An 18,961-nucleotide genomic window follows, 5' to 3' on the forward strand; every position below is an offset into this window, starting at 1 on the left:
CTGTATTTTCCAGACACACAGGTTATCACCACCTCAACATCTCTCCACTATAAAGTCACAGTCTTAATTGTGCCACAACAGGAAGGTGGCATTCACTGTTGGGTGGCTGCAGACCACTGATGACAGCTTCACTGACAGCCAGCATGGGGCAGTCCTTGAGTCAGAAACATTAGGGCTTAGAAAATACGACAATGCAAAAGAGATGATCTTCTAAAGGGGCAAGATGTAGTGAAGAAAGCAGTCCAGACCCAAACCTAACAAATTAACAGTAGATTTTTTAAAGAATTATTTTATTTTAAAGAGAGAGTCTAAATGAAGTGTAAAGAGAAGAGTAGAGGAAGGGACGTGTGTTCAAGAACTAAAAAGGAAATAGGAAAGAATAAAAAAGATAAAATTGTCAAGCAGGCACAGAGGAGGAGGCCACTTTGATACTAATAATGCTTTGATAAGTGAACACAGAGCTGGTTCCCCATAAAACTTAAGAAACAGCACTTTCTTGACCTGTGGAAGCTAAGTGACAATGAGGAAGAGTGTATTACATAGTAACTTACAGGATCATGGTTAATATTGCATATGGGGGGGGAAACTGGAACAGGAGAAACAGATGATCTTTCTTTATGAAGCAGGGAAAATACCATATAAGAACGTAAAAGGAAGGAGCCCTGGGGCTTTTCTCTCCCCTTTTTTTCACACGCTTCGCACCCAGACAACCAGAATCTACCTTTATCTTTTAAGGTGTACATTAAAAACTAAAATAATTGAAAGCAATCAATGTTTTAATAAGAGCTACTTTTTAATAAGAGTTTGGCCAAATTGGGAGGGTCATGTAATAACTCCAGTTAGATCACAGGGAATGCTGACAAAAGAGGAAAACCACTTATAAATTTTGAGGCAAGAAGAAAGAAAACATTCCTCTACAACGAGGAAAGCTAGAAAACGGAACAAGGGACTTGAACTGCAAAAAAAAGAAAAAATTATATTCAATGAGAAGAGAACTTTCTGACTGGAGATGCCTAAGCAAAGGCATAGATCAATTTAGGGAAGCTGCAAAATCTCCACCATTATAAACTTAAAGGCTGGCTAGAAAAATCACTCCTAACATATAATTTTAAGTACAGTTGATTCCCCTTTCATTTGGTAAAATGGGCCAGACAGCCACTTGCACTCCTTTTCTACAGTTTCTATTAAAAAAAAAAATTAAAAAACAAAATTCAAGTTTTCATTACACTGACACCTGAAGCTAGAAAATTCTGATCTGCATAGTTTAGGCCATACCATTCACATGAGAAATTATTGTCTTGTAATTGGTTTTCTTTGTAAACTCAGAGATTAAGAATTAGCTCTTCAGAGATGAAGTTGCCACATCATTGTGTGTGCTTGCGCCAGTAGGGCCTCAAATGTTGAGGTCTGTTATAATACTGTAATGACTTCAGCGTAATGGATTTTGTAATATCTGTGGGGTCAGTTTTAAATCATTAGACAGTAATTTGCTTTTATGAACCTGAGGTTGCTAGAACCATATCATCACATTGCAAACAGGTCAGCACAGGCGTAATGTATGTAACACGCCTTTCATAAGTATATTCTTGCAGATACCTATCTCCTACCTCAGAGCAGACATCATCAGTTACAGAACATGACCTGCATAGAATCACAAAATTCCCTCCCAGACAGAAGTTTGCCTTTTCCCTTTAGGGAATCTCCTCCTTCACAACATTTTAAACCCTAGTTACGTCTCCAAAGTTCTCATAAATTGGAGTACTTACAGTTTAACTTTCAGATGAAACCAAATATACTGCGACTTAGAAGTTAAACATAAAAAAATGCATTAGGTGGATTTTCCAGAGCTACACAGGAAAGGCCCAGGAATAAGCCTTACTGGAACAGAGTTTCAGAAGCATTGTGACAGCAGCAACTGGGTTTATTATGAGAGGATGGTCAAACCCTGGAACAGACCTACCGGCGAGGTGGTCAATGACCCATGTCTGTCATCTGTCAGTGTTGAAGAGGCACTTGGACAGTGCCCCCTTAAAGCCATGCTTTAACTTTTGGTCAGCCCTGACGTGGTCAGGCAGTGGGACCAGATCATTGTAGGTCTCTTTTAGCTGAACTATTTTATTCTACTCAAATATATTCTTCTTCCTACCTGCTTCTTTCTCTTCTAGTACATGCTGAGGAAATCTCTGATGACTTTTCTTTCCAGCCCTGCACTAGCAGAAGGCACTGAATACCCATAACCATCTCCCAGGCTAGGCATTGGCTCTGTCACCTTGTAGGAACGAGGCATGGGTCTTCTGAGGGAGGTGGGAGCTCTGGATCACCTCAAGACAATGGGACCATCTGCACAAATTTGCAAAAACCAAGTGCGACATGGTTTTCAAAAGTCTTCTGAGTTCATCCAGCTGAGATGAGTTTTCACAGGATGGCAAAACCCACCATTCCTGACATTTGCAAGGCTCAAAGATCAAAACCTCTGATGTAGGATATGTTTCTCATCTAAATGCAAATTGTCTTACAGTTGAGCAATATCTGTTCATTTTCCCATGGATTGTTTTTCCTCTCTTTGTGCTCATTTTTTGAGATGCCTGAGCTGTTTCCCTTGGAAAAACATACTAAAACAAAATAGTCTATGAACAACAGTACTCCATCAGTGAAAAGGTCCCTGTGGCCCAATACTCCATCTTCAAAGTGGCCAACCATCAATATCTAAAGGAGAGCACATAAGCAGTGCAAGTCTTTCTCTGTCAGGGTCCTGGGAGTGCTCACAGACCTCAGTGGCTGCCACCAGACTCCCCTGGGATGTCCACCCCCACCAGCTCCTCCCAAGGGGCCAGCGGACGTATTCCAGCTCAGCATGGGGCCTTCAGTGCCTGCCTGAGCCATACTGGCAGTGTGCTCCTTCCTGGATTGGTCTGGGAACTGTACTGCAGAGAGCAGCTCTCTGGGATGGAGCCCTCAGACCTGGGTCATAGCTTGTTGTGCAGAACTCTGGGTGTAACATAGCATAACTCTTCTATTTCCTGTACTTAGCATGAGTGAAATAACAATGCGTCTGTCATTTGTCTGACACAACAGGGAGTTTTCAGCTGCAAAAACATTTACAAGGACACATAACACACAGGTTACAGCTGGAAACATGATATTTTAATTTTTATTTTTCTCCACCTGTTTCAGAGTTGATGCTCACAAGCACTAACACAACATGCATGTGTAGCCAGAAGCAGGCTGATGCATTTCTTAGTTTAGCTTGAAAATACATCCTCTGCAGTCTGGCAAACACAAGAGACACAAAAAGCAGCAGCAGGAATATAGGTCAGAAAAAGAGTATGTAGTACTGTGAGGTATTTTCCAGTGTATGACATGTATCAACGACAGGCATAATTTTGCCTTCCAAAACTTGCTTTGCTGCTGTGCTTCCTGGCTAGGGATGCATGAAAAACATTCTTGTGCCTGCCCTGTGCTTGTGTTGCAGGCAGGGAGAGCTGAAAAGTGGCAGCTCTGGATGGGGCAGCAAGCCTGGAGTCCTTTCAAGCACAGGCTGTTTTGCACAGGCAAGAACCCCTGGGGAAATGGAGCCAAGGGAAAAGCAGAACTCACTCCCACTCCAAGCTTACAATGGGCAAGAGACCAGAGAGAGACAGGGCATGAGTGGTGCCTTGGAGGTGTGAGGGCAGCAGGCAAGAAGAACCAAGCTGCAGGGGCCCAGAGGAGCCCTGACAAGGGGCTGTGCTCAGTGCTACAAAGGACAAGAAGCAACATCCAGGGACCACACTTGGGGCCCACCCTGGGAGTCTAGAAAGCTTCCTCCCTCTGGATGAGGGGCACGAGGGCCATCTTCACAGTGCAGGAATAGCCAGCACCTGGCCAAAATGGCCCAAAGGAGCCCTGGCAATAGGCTGTGCTCCATGCTGCAGAGAAAGGTAAAAAACTCCCTAAGATGCAGTCCACCATGGCAGGGAAAAAAAGCCTTCCTCCCCTCATCTACAGGGCACAACAGGTCATCTTCGTGGTGCATGAGCAGCAGGTAGCAACCCACCCAAAAGGGACTGGAGAGCCCTGACAAGTGGTCATGCTCAGTGCTGCAGAGGAAGGTAAAAAAACCTTGGAGACCAGCGTCAATCTGCCTGGGGGAAAACTCCTTCCTGATCATAGTGTCAGCAATCAGCTGCCTTGAGCATATCAGCAAGACCCGTCTCCTGTCCCACAGAGTGGTCACACCTTCCAGGATATCACAGAATCAACTAGGTTGGAAAAGACCTCTGAGATCATTGAGTCCAACCTTAAGCCTAAGCCCTATCTTCCTCAACCTGAAGTCATCTCAGGGGTTTCTGAGAGTGGCCAAATGTCCTCAGCCTGATCAACCTGAGGGTCTAGAATCCTTTCTGCACCTAGCAGGGCACCAGTGAGTGCTACAAAGCCCTAGGACAGCTCTGTATACCCCTACTTACAGCAGCTGCCCCTGATTCCACAGAGGTTGAGGACAGCAAGCTCTGCAGTGCTCCTCAAGAAGGTATTCACTTGAACTTACTACAGCTATCCATCTGAATAGGCCTGACAGCCTCAGACACCTCCAGGGGCTGGTGGTTCTTCTCCTTATCTGAGGGGCCTGTATCTGTTTCCCAGAGGCTAAGTGCCACTGGCAGCTGGCCTCGCTTCCAGTTTTCCTCCTTCCAAGTAATTCCACCAGCTCCTCGAGGACTTCCTCTTGGATGTCTATGGGCTGGCTCCACACCAGCTTTGACAGTGGGACATGGGAGTATGTTCCCTTTTATCCTGCCCCCAGAGCACTGCTGCATTGCAGGGTGGTAACACTGTGACATGAGGGTGAGAGAATCCCCTAGGTGCAGCCCTGCCTGCCACTTCCCCACTCACCAGCACTCCACACAGCATCCTTCAGAGGAAGGCCTTTGGGGTCTTGGCCTCAAGAAAGTCCTGTGCCCAGGGTGCTGACCCTGCCTTTGGTTGCCATGCACTGGGCAAAGCTGCTGAGCATCCCTGACACAGCCTCTGCCACTTGGCTTCCAAGAACAAACCTCATGCTGTTACTTTTCTCTCAGGTCATGGAGGAAACCAACCCGGTAGCCCAGAAACCACTCATAATAGCTGTCCCCTCTGTGTGACGGAGCTAATGTCCATGATGCTACTTTGGGTTTTCAGAGGACCATGACTGCAGGAACACTAACTTTCCATTTGTGGGCATTGAAATTGTAAGGGACCAGTTGTATCAACTGAATGTTACTAAGTCCATTGGGCCTGATGGGATTTATCCCAGAGTACTGAAGGAGTTAGCAGATGTTACAGCAGGACCACTCAGTCATCTACCAAAGGTCTTGGGAGGCCCCACCAACTGGAAGTTAGCCAACGTTACATCCGTTTACAAGAAGGGCATGAGAGAAGACCAAGGAAACTACATACCTGTTAGTCTAATGGTTCCTGGAAAAAAATATGGAGAAAATCATACCAGATTCTACTGAAAGACATTTAAAGAACAATGTAGTCATGAGGCATGGTTAACAGGGGTTCACAAAAGGAAAGTCCTGTTTAATTTAATAACCTTCTACAATAAGGTCACCTGCCTGGATGAAGGGAAGATGGTAGATGTAGTTTTTCTGGGTTTTAGAAAGGCTTTTGTTCTTCCCAGCATCCTTCCGGATAAGTTGTCCAACAGTGCAATGAGCAGGTACATAGTGCACTGGGTGAAGAATTGGCTGAAGGGCAGGGCTCAAAGAGTTGTAGTGAACAGGGAAGTATCTGTTAGGTGACCAGTTACCGGTGCTGTTCCTCAGGGCTCAATTCTAGAGCCAGTTCTGTTCAGTCTTTTTATCAGTGATCTGGAGGATGCAGTTGAATGCACAGGTAGTAAGTTTGGTGATGATACTAAACTGGGAGGTGCTACTGACTCTGCCATGGGACATGAAGCCTTGCAAAGGGATCTGGATAGCATTGGGAAATCACCAGTGACATGAAACTGAATAAGAACAAATGCCAGATTCTGTACCTGGGATGGAATAATGCTGGACGTGAGGCTAAACTAGGAGAGGAGTGGCAGGAGAGCAGCCCTGCAGAGGAGTCCCTGGGAGTGCTGGTTGGCAGGAGGTTCAGCAGGAGTCAGCAGTGTGTGCCCTGACAGCCAAGGGGACAAACCACATCCTGGGGTGCATCAAACACAGCATCACCAGCCAGCCAAGAGAGGTGGTTGTCCCCGTGTACTTAGTGCTGGTGCAGTCTCACCTTGAGTACTGTGTGCAGTTCTGGGCCCCATCATTTAAAAAGGATGTGAAGGTACTTGAACGTGTCCCGAGAAGGGCACCAGAGCTGGGGAAGGGGCTGGTAGGAATGGGCTCTGAGGAGAGGCTGAGGGTACTGGGTTTGTCTGGTTTGGACAGGAGGAGGCTGAGGGGTGATTTCATGCTCCCTACAGCTTCTTGAGGAGGGGAACTGGAAAGCTGCTGAGCGCTTCTCCCTGGACACATGGGAATGGTTTAAAGCTGCATCCATCAGGGGAAGTTCAAACTTGACATGAGGAAATATTTCTTTACTCAGAGGGTAGTCAAACCCTGGAACAGACTTCCTAGAGAGGTGGCCGATGCACCACCCCCAGTTCCTGTCAGTGTTTAAGAAACATTTGGACAGCGCCCTAAAAGCCGTGCTTTAACTTTTGGTTGGTCCTGAAATGGTCAGGCAGTGGGACGAGATGATCACTGTAGGCCTCTTCCAGCTGAACTATTCTATTCTATTAGAGTTGCTGGGATATAGAAGAGAGCACAAGGAGATAAGTAGTGCTACATATTGGGTTATCAGCTTAAACTGAAATTTGCAGAGGAACCTAGGGATACAAACTCAGCCTCTTCATCCAAGTAATCTTGTTTTCAGAATCGACTTGGCCAGCCTTGGTTACCAATACATCTTTTCTGGTTTCATTTTAAACAGCCCTTTAAACACATTGGCATTTCATTTACTTTTATAGCTGGGATGTAGGCTCCTAAATTGATCTGGAGCTTTTAAAACTTTAATCCAGATTCTTCAGATGACTGTTGGCAGCTTCCAGCAGATGCTGCAAGCTCAGTATGTCCACATTTCCTGAATTTTGGAGGACAAGTCATTGAAGAAATGCAGTGAAGACTAGTGGGACACTCACTGATTCAAAATCAGGGTGCCAGGGCACGTGCTACCACAAAAAGCAACACCTGAATGATGTATGGATATAATTTTGCACAACTCTCCAATTTAACACTTCTAAGACAAGACAGACAGATTTGCTCAATATTTTCCAGTTATTTAGCTTTTGTCATATAAAGAGTGACTAGGCACACTATGGGCACATGCAACCTACAACATGTAACTAGAATTTCTTCTGGACTGTAAGGAACTGGAAGTAATGATAGCATCACTAGAAAAATAGTTTCCATAAATAAAGATCCATGTTTTAGAGCCACTCCATGTTTTTAAAACATACATTGCATCAATAACAAATAGAAAGTTATGGATAAATGCTTAATAAAAACATTGAACTATAAGGATACATTAAGGAAACTGAAAGTGCCCAAAGCCAATATAAACAACAAGATAAACAAGATAAAACAACTCAGAATGTATTAAAAAAAATCTCTTTAAGTCAGTGTGATATTACACACCTGTCACGATACCATCCTATTCATCTGGAATCATAGATTTTCAATTCCTAGATACAATTTACTTGCCATCAAGTACCCAAAACAAACAAACCCCAATCATTCTGTATCATTCCCATTTGTTTGTTGTTTGGGGTTTTTTTAAAGTAAAGTTTTAGCAAAAATAATGAAGGATTTTATGTTGTATAACCATAAAGGAGCTCAAAGCTAACCAGAAACGTAGGCATGAGAGAGCAAGATGTGCACAGCTCATGGCAATAACTACACATGCATGCCAGGATGAAGGAGGCGAGGATACAGAGCTACATAGTACTGTGACCTATTCAGTATTAGGCCACTGGTACTGTGACCTACTCTGTGTCAAGCCTCTAGCAGCTTGTAAATAACCCTGTAAAAAAGGAACTTTTAGACCACTGACATAAGAAATTACCACCACGGAGCCAAATGAGGCCAAAATTGCCAGATGTCTGACTGCAACACATGCAGATCAAACCAGCTAAGTTCTCCCCTTGTTACCATGGCTGATCATCAACATGAGGTAGAGCATCCCATCTGTCAGAGCCTACCAGCATCTCCGGTTTGCACCCAAGGCACCTGTTGGGCTTGAGGCAGCTACGCTGGGGCTGGTGCACTAGCAGTCTTTGCCAGGTACCAGGTACCTCAGGTACTCAGATTAAGGTCTTCTCTTTGGTATGCCCATCTATTTCTGTGAGCAGGACCTCTCACATTTGAACAGCCACAGTTGGAACCAGTACATATGATTATTAAGACTTGCACCAGTGCTTTTCTGGATGCAATCACAGCAACACAGCAACACTGACAAAGACACAAGGAAATTATCAGCATTTTTAGGCTTCAACTACGAACCCAGATCAACTCACATCATAAAGTCATCGGATCTTTCCGAACTACTAAGGAGTGTATTATGCGTTTTACTCAAAAACAGTTGTAGTCAAAACCTGCAAGAATGGAAATGCATCATGCCTTTGGTATTGAAAAGTCCTCAGGAATTAGACAGGAGTAATTCAAACAGAAAATTAATCACTAGCCTGCAACAGCCTAAACTACTGGATTCTTAAAGACTAACATGATTATGTATAAGACTTTTCTACATATTAATTGTTGCAAATTTTATGCCATTAGAGCTCCACAAAATTCAATGTGTGGCAAAAAGGTGAGGATTTATAGGCAGTGAATAGAAGAAATATGGTCATAAAATAACCTCTCTTAATTCTCCAGAGCCCTATTACCTAGGGTGTATTACAACACAGGATATATGCTAGAGGGGTTTTATTAGCCCTCAAAAGAGATGACTTGCAATGCTTGCTGACAACCATGTCTCCAAAATTCATGCTGGGAACAGCTTTATTGCAAACTGTACTCGCAGCAGACACAGCTGCTATATATAGCATACAGAAGTGCTTTTCTGCTATGTTTAATATCTGTATCTGTGGTCTTGTTTTGAGACACCCAACAGCTAGACAGGAGCTATTCGTGTAGACCATCCGTACCTATCGGCTTTCATTAATGAAGATGAACAAAACAAACAGTGGTCAGTAAGGCCCGCATCTTTGATCAGGAGTTTCTGCAAATTCTCCCCGACTTCGCCCGTTGTTCATTTCCAGGCTACAGCAACACCAGAACCGGCACCGTCTTCCTAAGCAATACACATCATCAGCCGCAGAACATTTCGACCAGCCCCGTGACATCCCGAGAAGCTCCCCAAAACCGCGGCAGCCGCTGAGGAAGGCGCGGGCCGTGCCAGCCCCCCCGGGCTCCTGTCACACAGCGGTGCCTGTCACCCCGGGCGGCCGCTGGCGGGGCTGCCGGGCGGGATCGCCGCAGCTGGGGATGAACCGGCGTGGATATTAAAGGAAAAGCAATCCTCTTAGGAGGGCGGGCGGCGGGCGGTGAAGCGAGGCGAGCCGAGCCCGCGTTTCGCGGCGCGGGCCGAGGAGGCAGCGCGGCCACCCCGCCGCGGTGCGGTGCGATGCGCAGCCACTCCCGCGGGCAGCCCCGCGCCTCCTGAAGGGCAAGGGAGCGGCGACTGCTTCGGGCCTACGGCAAGTGGCCACCGGCAGCGCCCGCAGCGCCGCGTCCCGGCGGGGAGCGACCGGCCGGCGGGGCCGGGGACAGCGGCCGGGCGGTGAAATGGGCCGGTTACATAATAGCGCCAGCGCACCCGTGCCCGGCCCCGGCGGCAGCTCAGCGCCCCGGCGGGCGCGGGCACGGGGAGCCGCAGCGGCGGGCGCTGGGGGTGAGCGGGGCTGCATCTCTTCGCGGACCCCCGGCACTGCCGCCGCTCCTTTTTTCCCTCTGCGCCCCTCTCCAGCAGTTCCCCCGCCCCGGAACCCACCTTCTCCTGAGCGCGGTTGAGGCGTTTCTGGACGTTCTTGGCGAAGATGCCAGTCTTCATGTCGGCCATGGCTGGCGGCGGGGATGGGGAGGGTGGGGAGGGGAGGCGGGCGAGGCAGAGCCCGGCGGCTGCGAGCGGCAAAGGCGAGACAGAGATGGAGGGATGAAGGGAGGGCGAGGAGAAGGAGGAGGGCTTTAAAGACACGGCGGGGAGAGGCGGGGCCGCCGCCGCCGCCGCCTCAGGTGAGCCGCGGGCCCCCTCGCCACCGCCCGCCCCCGGACCCCAGAGAGGCGGCTCCTGGGACCCCGCAGGGCCGGCAGCGTCGTCTCTTGGAGATGAAACACATCAAGAGAGAACGGCGATGATGATTTCTAGAAGCCGCCAGCGCTGTGGCAGCTGACGGCTGCGTCCACTACCGGCACAAGCCCCACTGCACAGCCAGAGACCTTATGTATTCCCCTAGAAGTTTCCACCAGGTCAGTGTCTCCCAGCGTCCACGCTCCTTTGACACCTTTCACTCTGTTTTTGGGGCTGCAGCATCACAGACCTTCAGTGCAGTAGATGGGTGCTGCAGTTTAGGACCTGCACCCCAGCTGGGCCCGAGCTGGGCTTGCCCAGCACAACCATCAGCCGTGCTGGGCTCACCGTGCCCGTGCTGCTAAATGTGGTACACGGTGAACTTGCCATTTGTGCTGTTCTCAACATCCTCCTCCCATCCATTGCTCACTCCTGTCTCAGTGTAACAGCCAACAGCAGTAAACTGGCTCCAGACTGGTTTCAGGCTTTTGATCTTATTTCTGAAATTACAGCTTTAAATCAAAACTGGAGAGCAGTCACGACAAAACTTTCTGTCCTCCCTTGACACTCAAAATCTGCCAAATACAGAATCTCTCAGCACCAGTCACTCAAGACTGGCAAAGTAATCCTTCCTAGATATGATGCCCCCAAATTAACTCCTGCCATTTTTTTCTGCTGTTTGGCCAAGCATGGAGTTCCCTGATACGGAGAGTAGAAATCCAGTGACCTTGTATTTCTGACATCTGCCCAGTCCCAGACCTGCATGATGCATTGTCCCGTACTATTAAGAAGTGGATTTAACATACCAACTGCAGAAGTAACAATGTTTATTAAGAAATTGTGACCTATTTTAAGGTTTGAAGGTACGTGCTTACTCAATTCTCATATAAACATCATTAAAAAAAATCCAAAACAAACAAAAAAACCCCAACCAAAACCCAGAAAACCAAAACCAAACCCAAAACAAAAGCAGAAAACCAAAGTAAACATATCATAGCAACCAAGGAAATTATTTTATCTAAAAGATTACAGGCAGTCTCTTATAATGCTGTTAGGCTGGTGAAAGTTCAAAACAAAATCTTTTGCACAGGGCTCCCAAATTCTTTGAAGTAATTTTTCACATCTTCAGAGCTTCTCTTTCTGGCCAGTTCAGTATCTGATTTCACCACTTTATAAATGATTAAAAAAATCATGAAAAGAGGTGGTCTTAACTTTGATTACTGTCCTGGTTAGAACAGCTGGGACCGATTCATCACTGAATGGGTATAGCCCAAACTGTGTATTCTATAGCCCTCCATGCCATTTCCCAGAAACTGTTGTCAGTAGAGGCCTGTGAGGTGTGGGGGGGGAATGTTCCTGAGCACCCTCATACCCTTTTATGGAATGAGCACCCTCATACCCTTTTATGGAACTCCCTGCTCTGAGGGAAGGACTAAACACCCTTTTATGGAATTCCCCGCTCTGAGGGGAGGACTGAACATTCCCACCTGAACTGGAGAGTATATAAACCTGGAGTTTCGGAACCTTTTTACCACTCGTGGGATCCAGAGGAGGACTGCAGCTCATCGCTCTCAACCAGGCATCAGCTCATCGCTCTCAACCAGGCATCAGCTCATCGCTCTCAACCAGACGGTAGCTCACCACCACCCTCGGCCGGACTACAATTACCACTTTTGGTTGGACTGCAGCAGCTCTCCCACCAGCAGGTTTTTCCCCTCTCCCTTTGCTTTGGACTCAAGGGGGGGCCCAGGGAGCACCGCTTTGTTTGTGCCCCGGGGTGCTGGGTTGTACATTTGGGCTTTGTGGGCTAGTGCCTGTTGCTTGTCTGTGTGGTCGTATTTATTGTATTATTTTATTAAATTGTTATTCTGACTTGTAATCTCTCTTTGAGTTGGCTTGGTTTCCTCTGCTGGTTAACTTTTAAACCAGCACACTTACTTATGCATTTTCTTCACCAAAGTATAACAAAAGTAGCAGGTATCAGCAGTGCAGGGTGCATTTGGTTGCATTTGATTGCCTTTGGTTGCCTTTGGGCTAGTAGAGGGAGGGAGAACACTCTCCTGTGCCTTTTGTCCCCTGTTGTCTGATATAATAGTAGATCCTTTGTCACCAAGACCAAAAATGCTTTTCCATGCTGGTGGATGAGGAGCATGAAGATGTGTACTGTCAGACAGCTGGTCTTTTCCTCCTCAGTTGGTTGACTTGCACTGGCTTTGCCCTATTTAATTACCTTGGACAACAGCCAAGGCTTTTTCACTGGCTGGTTTATCAATGGGTGCGTTGCTCTCTATCAGCTAGATTTTGGAAAGTAATTATAAGAAAACAATCAGGCTGATTTCTCCATACTCTGTTGCATATAACATTTATTGTTCTTCAGAGAAAATCTTCCCATTAACGTGTTTCAAAGCATATTTTTCTCTGGTTTGCTCATACTTTATTCAGAAATAGTTATTGTTTAAAAGTCAATAATCCTGTAGTACAATTTACCTTACTTATTTTCTCCTTATTTTTGTTGTTATTGTTTATTTGGTGTTATTTTCAAATGAGATTTCACTTCAGTTTCACTCTTGAATAACAGTCATTCATAGAAAAATGCTCCTAAGAGAGTGGTGATTTTTGAAAATAAAGTCTCTAAAGGGAAGGGAGAAGGTAAATATTAGTACAACTGTTATATCACCAGTTTTGCCAGGTGATGATCCCTGTTCACTTGAAATGTTCATCAGAAAAAGAAAAAATTTACATCATTTCTGACTCTTCAACAACAGGGTTTCTCATCACTCATTTCTGCATTCTGATCACTATTTGTGTAAAGCAATACAATTAGAAGACACTGGTCCATAGGAGTAAATTTTACAATACTGATGATAGAAAAAATTGACAGGTGTCTTTTAGCCATCTCCATTGCAATGATAATTTAAATATAGATATCAACTGCCATGGAGTAATAAGCGACTTGCACCTCACAGAGCTCTACAAATCACAACATATGGACACTCACAATTCATACTCCAGCACAGCAGATAAAAGACATCCCCATCATAAGCACATCACTATAATATTCAGTGTAGTGGCAAATCGGAGTGGGAAATGAAGCTGCAGGACAGCCCAGGAGTTGAAATTGCACTGTAATGTGGATTTAGGGAGGCAGAATGTATGGACATAAATACAGTGCCAGTTGAGACAAACAGATTAGCAAACACGGGAAAGCAATATGAGAAATTGAATGGTTTCAGGAGTACAAGAACTGAATTTTACAATTGTCCTTTTGCAAGTGACAGCTTGGTACTATACTTGCAGTTCAGGTCAGCATATAATGGGCCGTAAAAGACTGTCTAAATTATCTGGGCAGTTTCTGGAGGTCTTGCTGCCTTTTGGATGTGAGTCACAGAGAGGAGAGCTGTCTGTCTCACATGACAAGGAAAGTAAGGAACACTATGGAAAATACACACCAAAAGAAAAATGTTTTAATAAAATAAGTGTAGCTCTAAACCCTGTAAAAATCTAGTCCAGAGGAAAATTTTAACAAATATCTGAAATTAGAAAAACCATGTATTCTATATTTAATACTTAGGCACTTATTTTTAATTAAAATTCTTCTTATTAAAGACAAATACAGATTATTTATTTTTTTTTTTACTTTTTCCTATATTGCCATGACTTCATATTAACACCTCTGTTTCAGCCATTAAAGTGCTAACATGTGTTGGACTGATACTTACATTCTGGCACAGAACACCAGTTCCACCACTGGGAAGTATTTTATCTGAAAGGTGTCCTTTGATTTCAGCTTCATTATTTGAACCTATCCAGCTTCACAGAGCTACATACAAGTAGGCAGTGTTCAACACTGGCCTTGCTTGTTACCATGTATGTCTGTCCTCTGACTGACTTCAATCAGCAAATTTCTGGGTTGACAACCTGGGCTCTGAAACTCCACAAAATGCGATTTACATGGGAAAGCATCACTAATGAAGGGCTACAGAGGCTGCTCACAGAATAAGCACCAGTGATGTTTCTGTAGGCAGTTCTTTCCTGGGTAGCACCCACGGGACACAGATGTCCATGCTGGACTTCTGCAGGGGAGAGTTACATTTCTTTCATCCTCCAAGTCCTCTTCCCTGGAAAAACAGGAATTAGAGAAATGAGCTCAAATAAAGGGGGAAAAAACCCTAGAGAGAATTCCTGTAATTACTGTTGCATTTGGGTGAATCTTTTCAGGTTTGAGGCAGAGCCAGTAGATAAGAAGACATGACTGGAGATCCAAAATCCTTTAGGGTTTGCAGGTGGGGGTAGGAGTAAGCAATTAAGTATCACTTAGTTAATACCAGGCTTTTTCACTTTTTACACTGTCGGTGTGTCAATAACATACAAACTTGAGGAAAAGACTAGGGTGATAAGAAAGACAAGCTTCCCTGAGATCCAAGAATGAGTTTCAGCATGGTCAGAGCTACAGGGATGCATAGCTCCCTCCCTCCCTCAGTGAGCGTATCTGCCAACCTGGACCTGCACAAAGAAATCGCCTTTAAGTTGCATCATTTAGATGGCAACAGTGTCTTGATAGGCTGTGTATACAGTACCTATTCCAGCATTAGGAATGAATGCTGAAGAAGATACTTGTACTCTGGTTGGCCTCCTGATATATCAGGTTTGTAATTAAAAGCACAACGAAGTGTACAGAAGATGAATTTTGAAGAATCGTGCTGACAACATATGAGCTTTCCCACCTAAGTAGGAAGAACTCCCACCACACAAAAAGTACCAACCACACTTAGCCAAAATTCAGGTTCCCTTAATTCAGCAATAAAGGTCATTGAATATGGGTTTTGAAGAATCTGAACCTAAATGTGCTTGACACTTCTCAGTCAGAAGGACATTGACCAGAACCAGAAATATCTGCCTTTTTAAGTGACAGGTAGAAAGGACAGAAAGACTTTCTGTAGGACATCATTTGGGTCTTTCCTGAAAGAAAAGTCAATCTCTGCTTACAATGTTTATTTCTCTACACACAATTTTCCATACCCTTCCTCTTCTCTTTCCTATCAAATATATTTACAATATTCCTAGTATTGACAGTGAGTATCTAGAAAAGCACACCTTTTGTTTGCATAACAATAAAAATCACTATTGTGACACTTAGTCTCTCTCTTTTTTAATGTTTCTTTAAAGCCATTCCAGCACATTCCCCATTCTCTTTGGATAATGCCTCACCAGTGGTGAGTTTCAAGTTAGGTACTTGTGAAGGGGACACGGCATGCATGGCACCAGTTTGATTCCATACATTGCTCTTTGCTCATGAATTGGCTGTTAATGGCGTTACGCACACATCATAACATCATCTAGCCTCCCTGCTTTTATTCCTAGTGCAAATGCACATTTATACAGTGATGTTGCTTCTACCACTCAAGTGAGCTAGAAGGAGGGATGTAGCAAAAAGATGTGTAATCCTAATCCTGAAATGTTTAGAATTTGGAGAAAAATGACTAGCCATAGCTATTCTGATTGCATTTGCACATAATATAGAAAGGCCATGAAATGAAAGATAATATGTACATGCAAAATAATGAACACTTTTATGCCAGTTTGAAGGTCATAGGATTTGTTTTTCTTCAAGAAGACAGATGTATGTAAACCATTGTGAACTGATTGTGCTGGTTTAATGTCTGACACATCATTTTCTAAATATCAGGAAATTTTTCTTCCTAGTCACCTGAAGCTTGACTATGGAGGTTGGAAGCCTCCTCTCCTGCAGCAGCTCTTCTTGTCTTGACACTCACTGCTTTCAAGGAAGCAATAACAATTTCGAGCAGCCAGGGATCTGCTTGCAGGGATACAGAAGATGGTCTGCAAGAGCAACACCACCCAACTGTTGCTACTAATCCTAGATGCACCAGGCATGTCGTAAAAAACCAAGGTCTGCAGGTGCTAATGTGACCTCTGGCCACAGGAGAGGGACTTTCATTATGAAAACTGTATACCATAGCAAAGGATTAATCCAAACTTCAAAAAGGCAACCCCTCTGGAAACTGTCAGATTGTAGCTTCTGCTCCTTTAAATCGTGTAGTTGAAAGTCAGCTTTTAAATCTATGGAATCTCTGAAAATAACCACAGCTTTTGGTTGTCAAGGATCCTTATTCAAATATGTCCACTCTTCTCTCTCAGTATATGGTTTGTTCTTAACTGAGCTAGATTTGTCCTGACTTGACTTGACATAATCCATAAATTGTTTCAAGGAATCCCAAACTGAATTTGATGACTGTGCTCTGCATCAGAACTTTGGGAATGCCAGCACTTCCCTCATCAAAATTAGGAAGAGCAGCACTCTGAAAGGTTGCAACATAAATTTCTCTTTGCAGGAAGAGAATCTTTCATTTCCCATTACCTCCAGATATGTTATTATTCATCCTAGAGGTATCCTGGACAGATGCTGTGGGAAACAGTCTCTGGGGTCAGTTAGAACAGTTCTATCTGTAAATGGCCTGACAGGTTTAAGAGATTGTTATTTAGCTGCCGCTAGTGTATTCTTCAGCATATTTGAAAAATTGCGTCATTTGGGGTTTTTTTGTTGTTTGGTTTGGTTTGGTTCCATTTCCCCAGAAAGGTATCTCTGCAGCATTTAAAAGAGCGACAAACAAACAGCAGGGATTGGAGGCAAAATAGCCTTTGCATCCAGATCACAGAAAAACTTGCTTTGGTCCTTCCTCGGTCTCCATTTCTGATCTGTTTCACCTTATTGTATGCATGACAATAAATAGTCTACTCATCCCGAAACTGTCTCTGGAAGGAAATGTTTCCAAACTATTTCTATCATTAGATAAAAAGACACTTTGGATGCCAACAGTTGCTGTAACAGTCACTATAGGAACCAAACTCTTTAACTGTTGCAGGCTTCCTAGTCCTTGGCATGCGAGACTGATTTTTTTCACACTGTGGGGAAAAAAACCTGTCCTTAGCTAATAATGGTATGCTAGTCTTATTTTAGAGACATCTTTTTGCAGCTTCTTGCAGCTTATATCAGAGGCAGCCTTGGTAAAAATGAAAGTTAAATTTTAACACCTTCTCCCTTCCCTTTCCCCTCTTCAAAACAGTATTGAGAAATGTTCACTTGTTGCTACTCATCTCCTGGTTGTATGTCAGAAATGGCAGACAGCAAGATGAGAGAGCTAACTACACGATAATGATATCTCAAAAATGTTCTTCCAGGAGGAAAATCTTTAGTAAATCTTAATAATTGATTAATCAATGACCATGACATATCAATTAAATTTTTAAAAACTGCAAACACCTTTAAATGAATACATCTTGTTTAATCAATAATGAATGCATTGCTGTGTAGGGAGAGGTCATAGACTTCATATACCTCCTCTGTATTCCCTGAACACCTGTAAAACAGGGAGATAAAATAAAATCTGTCATACTAAGGAAAATGAGGAACAGGGTCAGAGAGCAGACTGAAAGCTCAGGCATCTTGGTGCTGTACTTCAATAAGGATTTTCAGTGGATGGGACAAGGATTTGCAGAAAACACATGAGCAGAATCTGGTGGAATATTTTCCATTGTGCACTGAATTTACCTCAGTGTAGCATTGTTCAAAACCAGTATTTTCAAATACCATCCTACTTTTCTTCTGAAGCAAAAGACCTAGTCATGTCCCCTTCAACGTCAAGGGAAGAATTTTTGATCAAGGTTAGTGGAACAGTAGATGAGCAATAAATAAATTTAAGAGCGTTAGTAGTGTGAGTGCAGGTGTCAATAGTGTCACTATGTCAGAGCTGATGTGCACCAGTTGACACACACCTTAAAGAGGACCTCAAAGGCACTGCTGAGAAATGCAGCAGAGGCATGGGGCAGAGCCCTGATACATGCAAAGCTAATTATTGCAGTATAGTTGATATCTACCCATGAACAAGTCTTTGAAACCTTCACTGCTTCTGTATGTCAAGTGTGAAACAAGTTTCTTCTGATCCTTCCCTTCACGTCTGCCAAAACTCCCCTTCTTCCTGTTAACCAGTATGTGCTAAAAAGCTTCTAAAATCCCAAAACAAGATTAAAAGATAAGTGTACTTTTGGTAAGGAAGGAGTCTTCTTGGAAAGTTGTTTTTCCTCGTTACATTGCTTCAGACTTAGTGTGAAGTTGACAGTGTGTTACTCCATCTTGCTTGCAGCAGGGAGAACTGAGGTGAGACATCTGGGGCTCCATCTTGCAGGTCTGTGTCTGAATCTGCCATGAGACCCATGTTGAAGTGCTCGTGGGAACAGACCCACATCACAGCACATGGCTTCTGCCCCTTCAATTTAACCCCTGGGGCAGGAATAGGATGAAAAACTCAGAGGAAATGTTAACCGTATCTCAAGAATTCACGGGGAGGTTAGGGGTACCAATTTGCTTCATGACAACCACAGCTATCAACCATTCATATTGAGTTTTTTCCCAGACAATCTCTCTACCCCTTGTCAAATAGACAATATTCTCAGATTTCTGAGGCAAACTGTAAAACTCAAGAAATCCCAGCCTGACTGAACTTTTTTGGTCTATTTACAGGATTTTGGTGGAACTCTAGGGAAGTGAGGTCCACCTAATGCCAGGACACTCCCTTGTAGTCTCCACTGCAGCCCTGTAGAGAGCCATACTGGGATATGGGCTGCTGCAAAGCCATTCCTGACCTCTGTTAGGGCAGCC

General features: G+C 44.4%; 1 protein-coding gene across 1 annotated transcript in view; it reads right to left on the reverse strand.

The window, feature by feature from the left end:
• Nucleotides 1-10,183, reverse strand: part of LOC116788554 (amphiphysin-like) — a 126,854-nt gene extending 116,671 nt beyond the window's left edge. Inside the window, 1 exon segment of the mRNA XM_032691502.1 lies at nt 9,988-10,183. Within this exon segment, the coding sequence (XP_032547393.1) occupies nt 9,988-10,056 (69 nt within the window). The 5' untranslated portion in view covers nt 10,057-10,183.
• Nucleotides 10,184-18,961: the final 8,778 nt, after the last annotated feature.

This window comes from Chiroxiphia lanceolata, chromosome 1 (assembly GCF_009829145.1).
Source record: "Chiroxiphia lanceolata isolate bChiLan1 chromosome 1, bChiLan1.pri, whole genome shotgun sequence".
In the NCBI taxonomy this organism is placed as follows: Eukaryota; Metazoa; Chordata; class Aves; order Passeriformes; family Pipridae; genus Chiroxiphia; species Chiroxiphia lanceolata.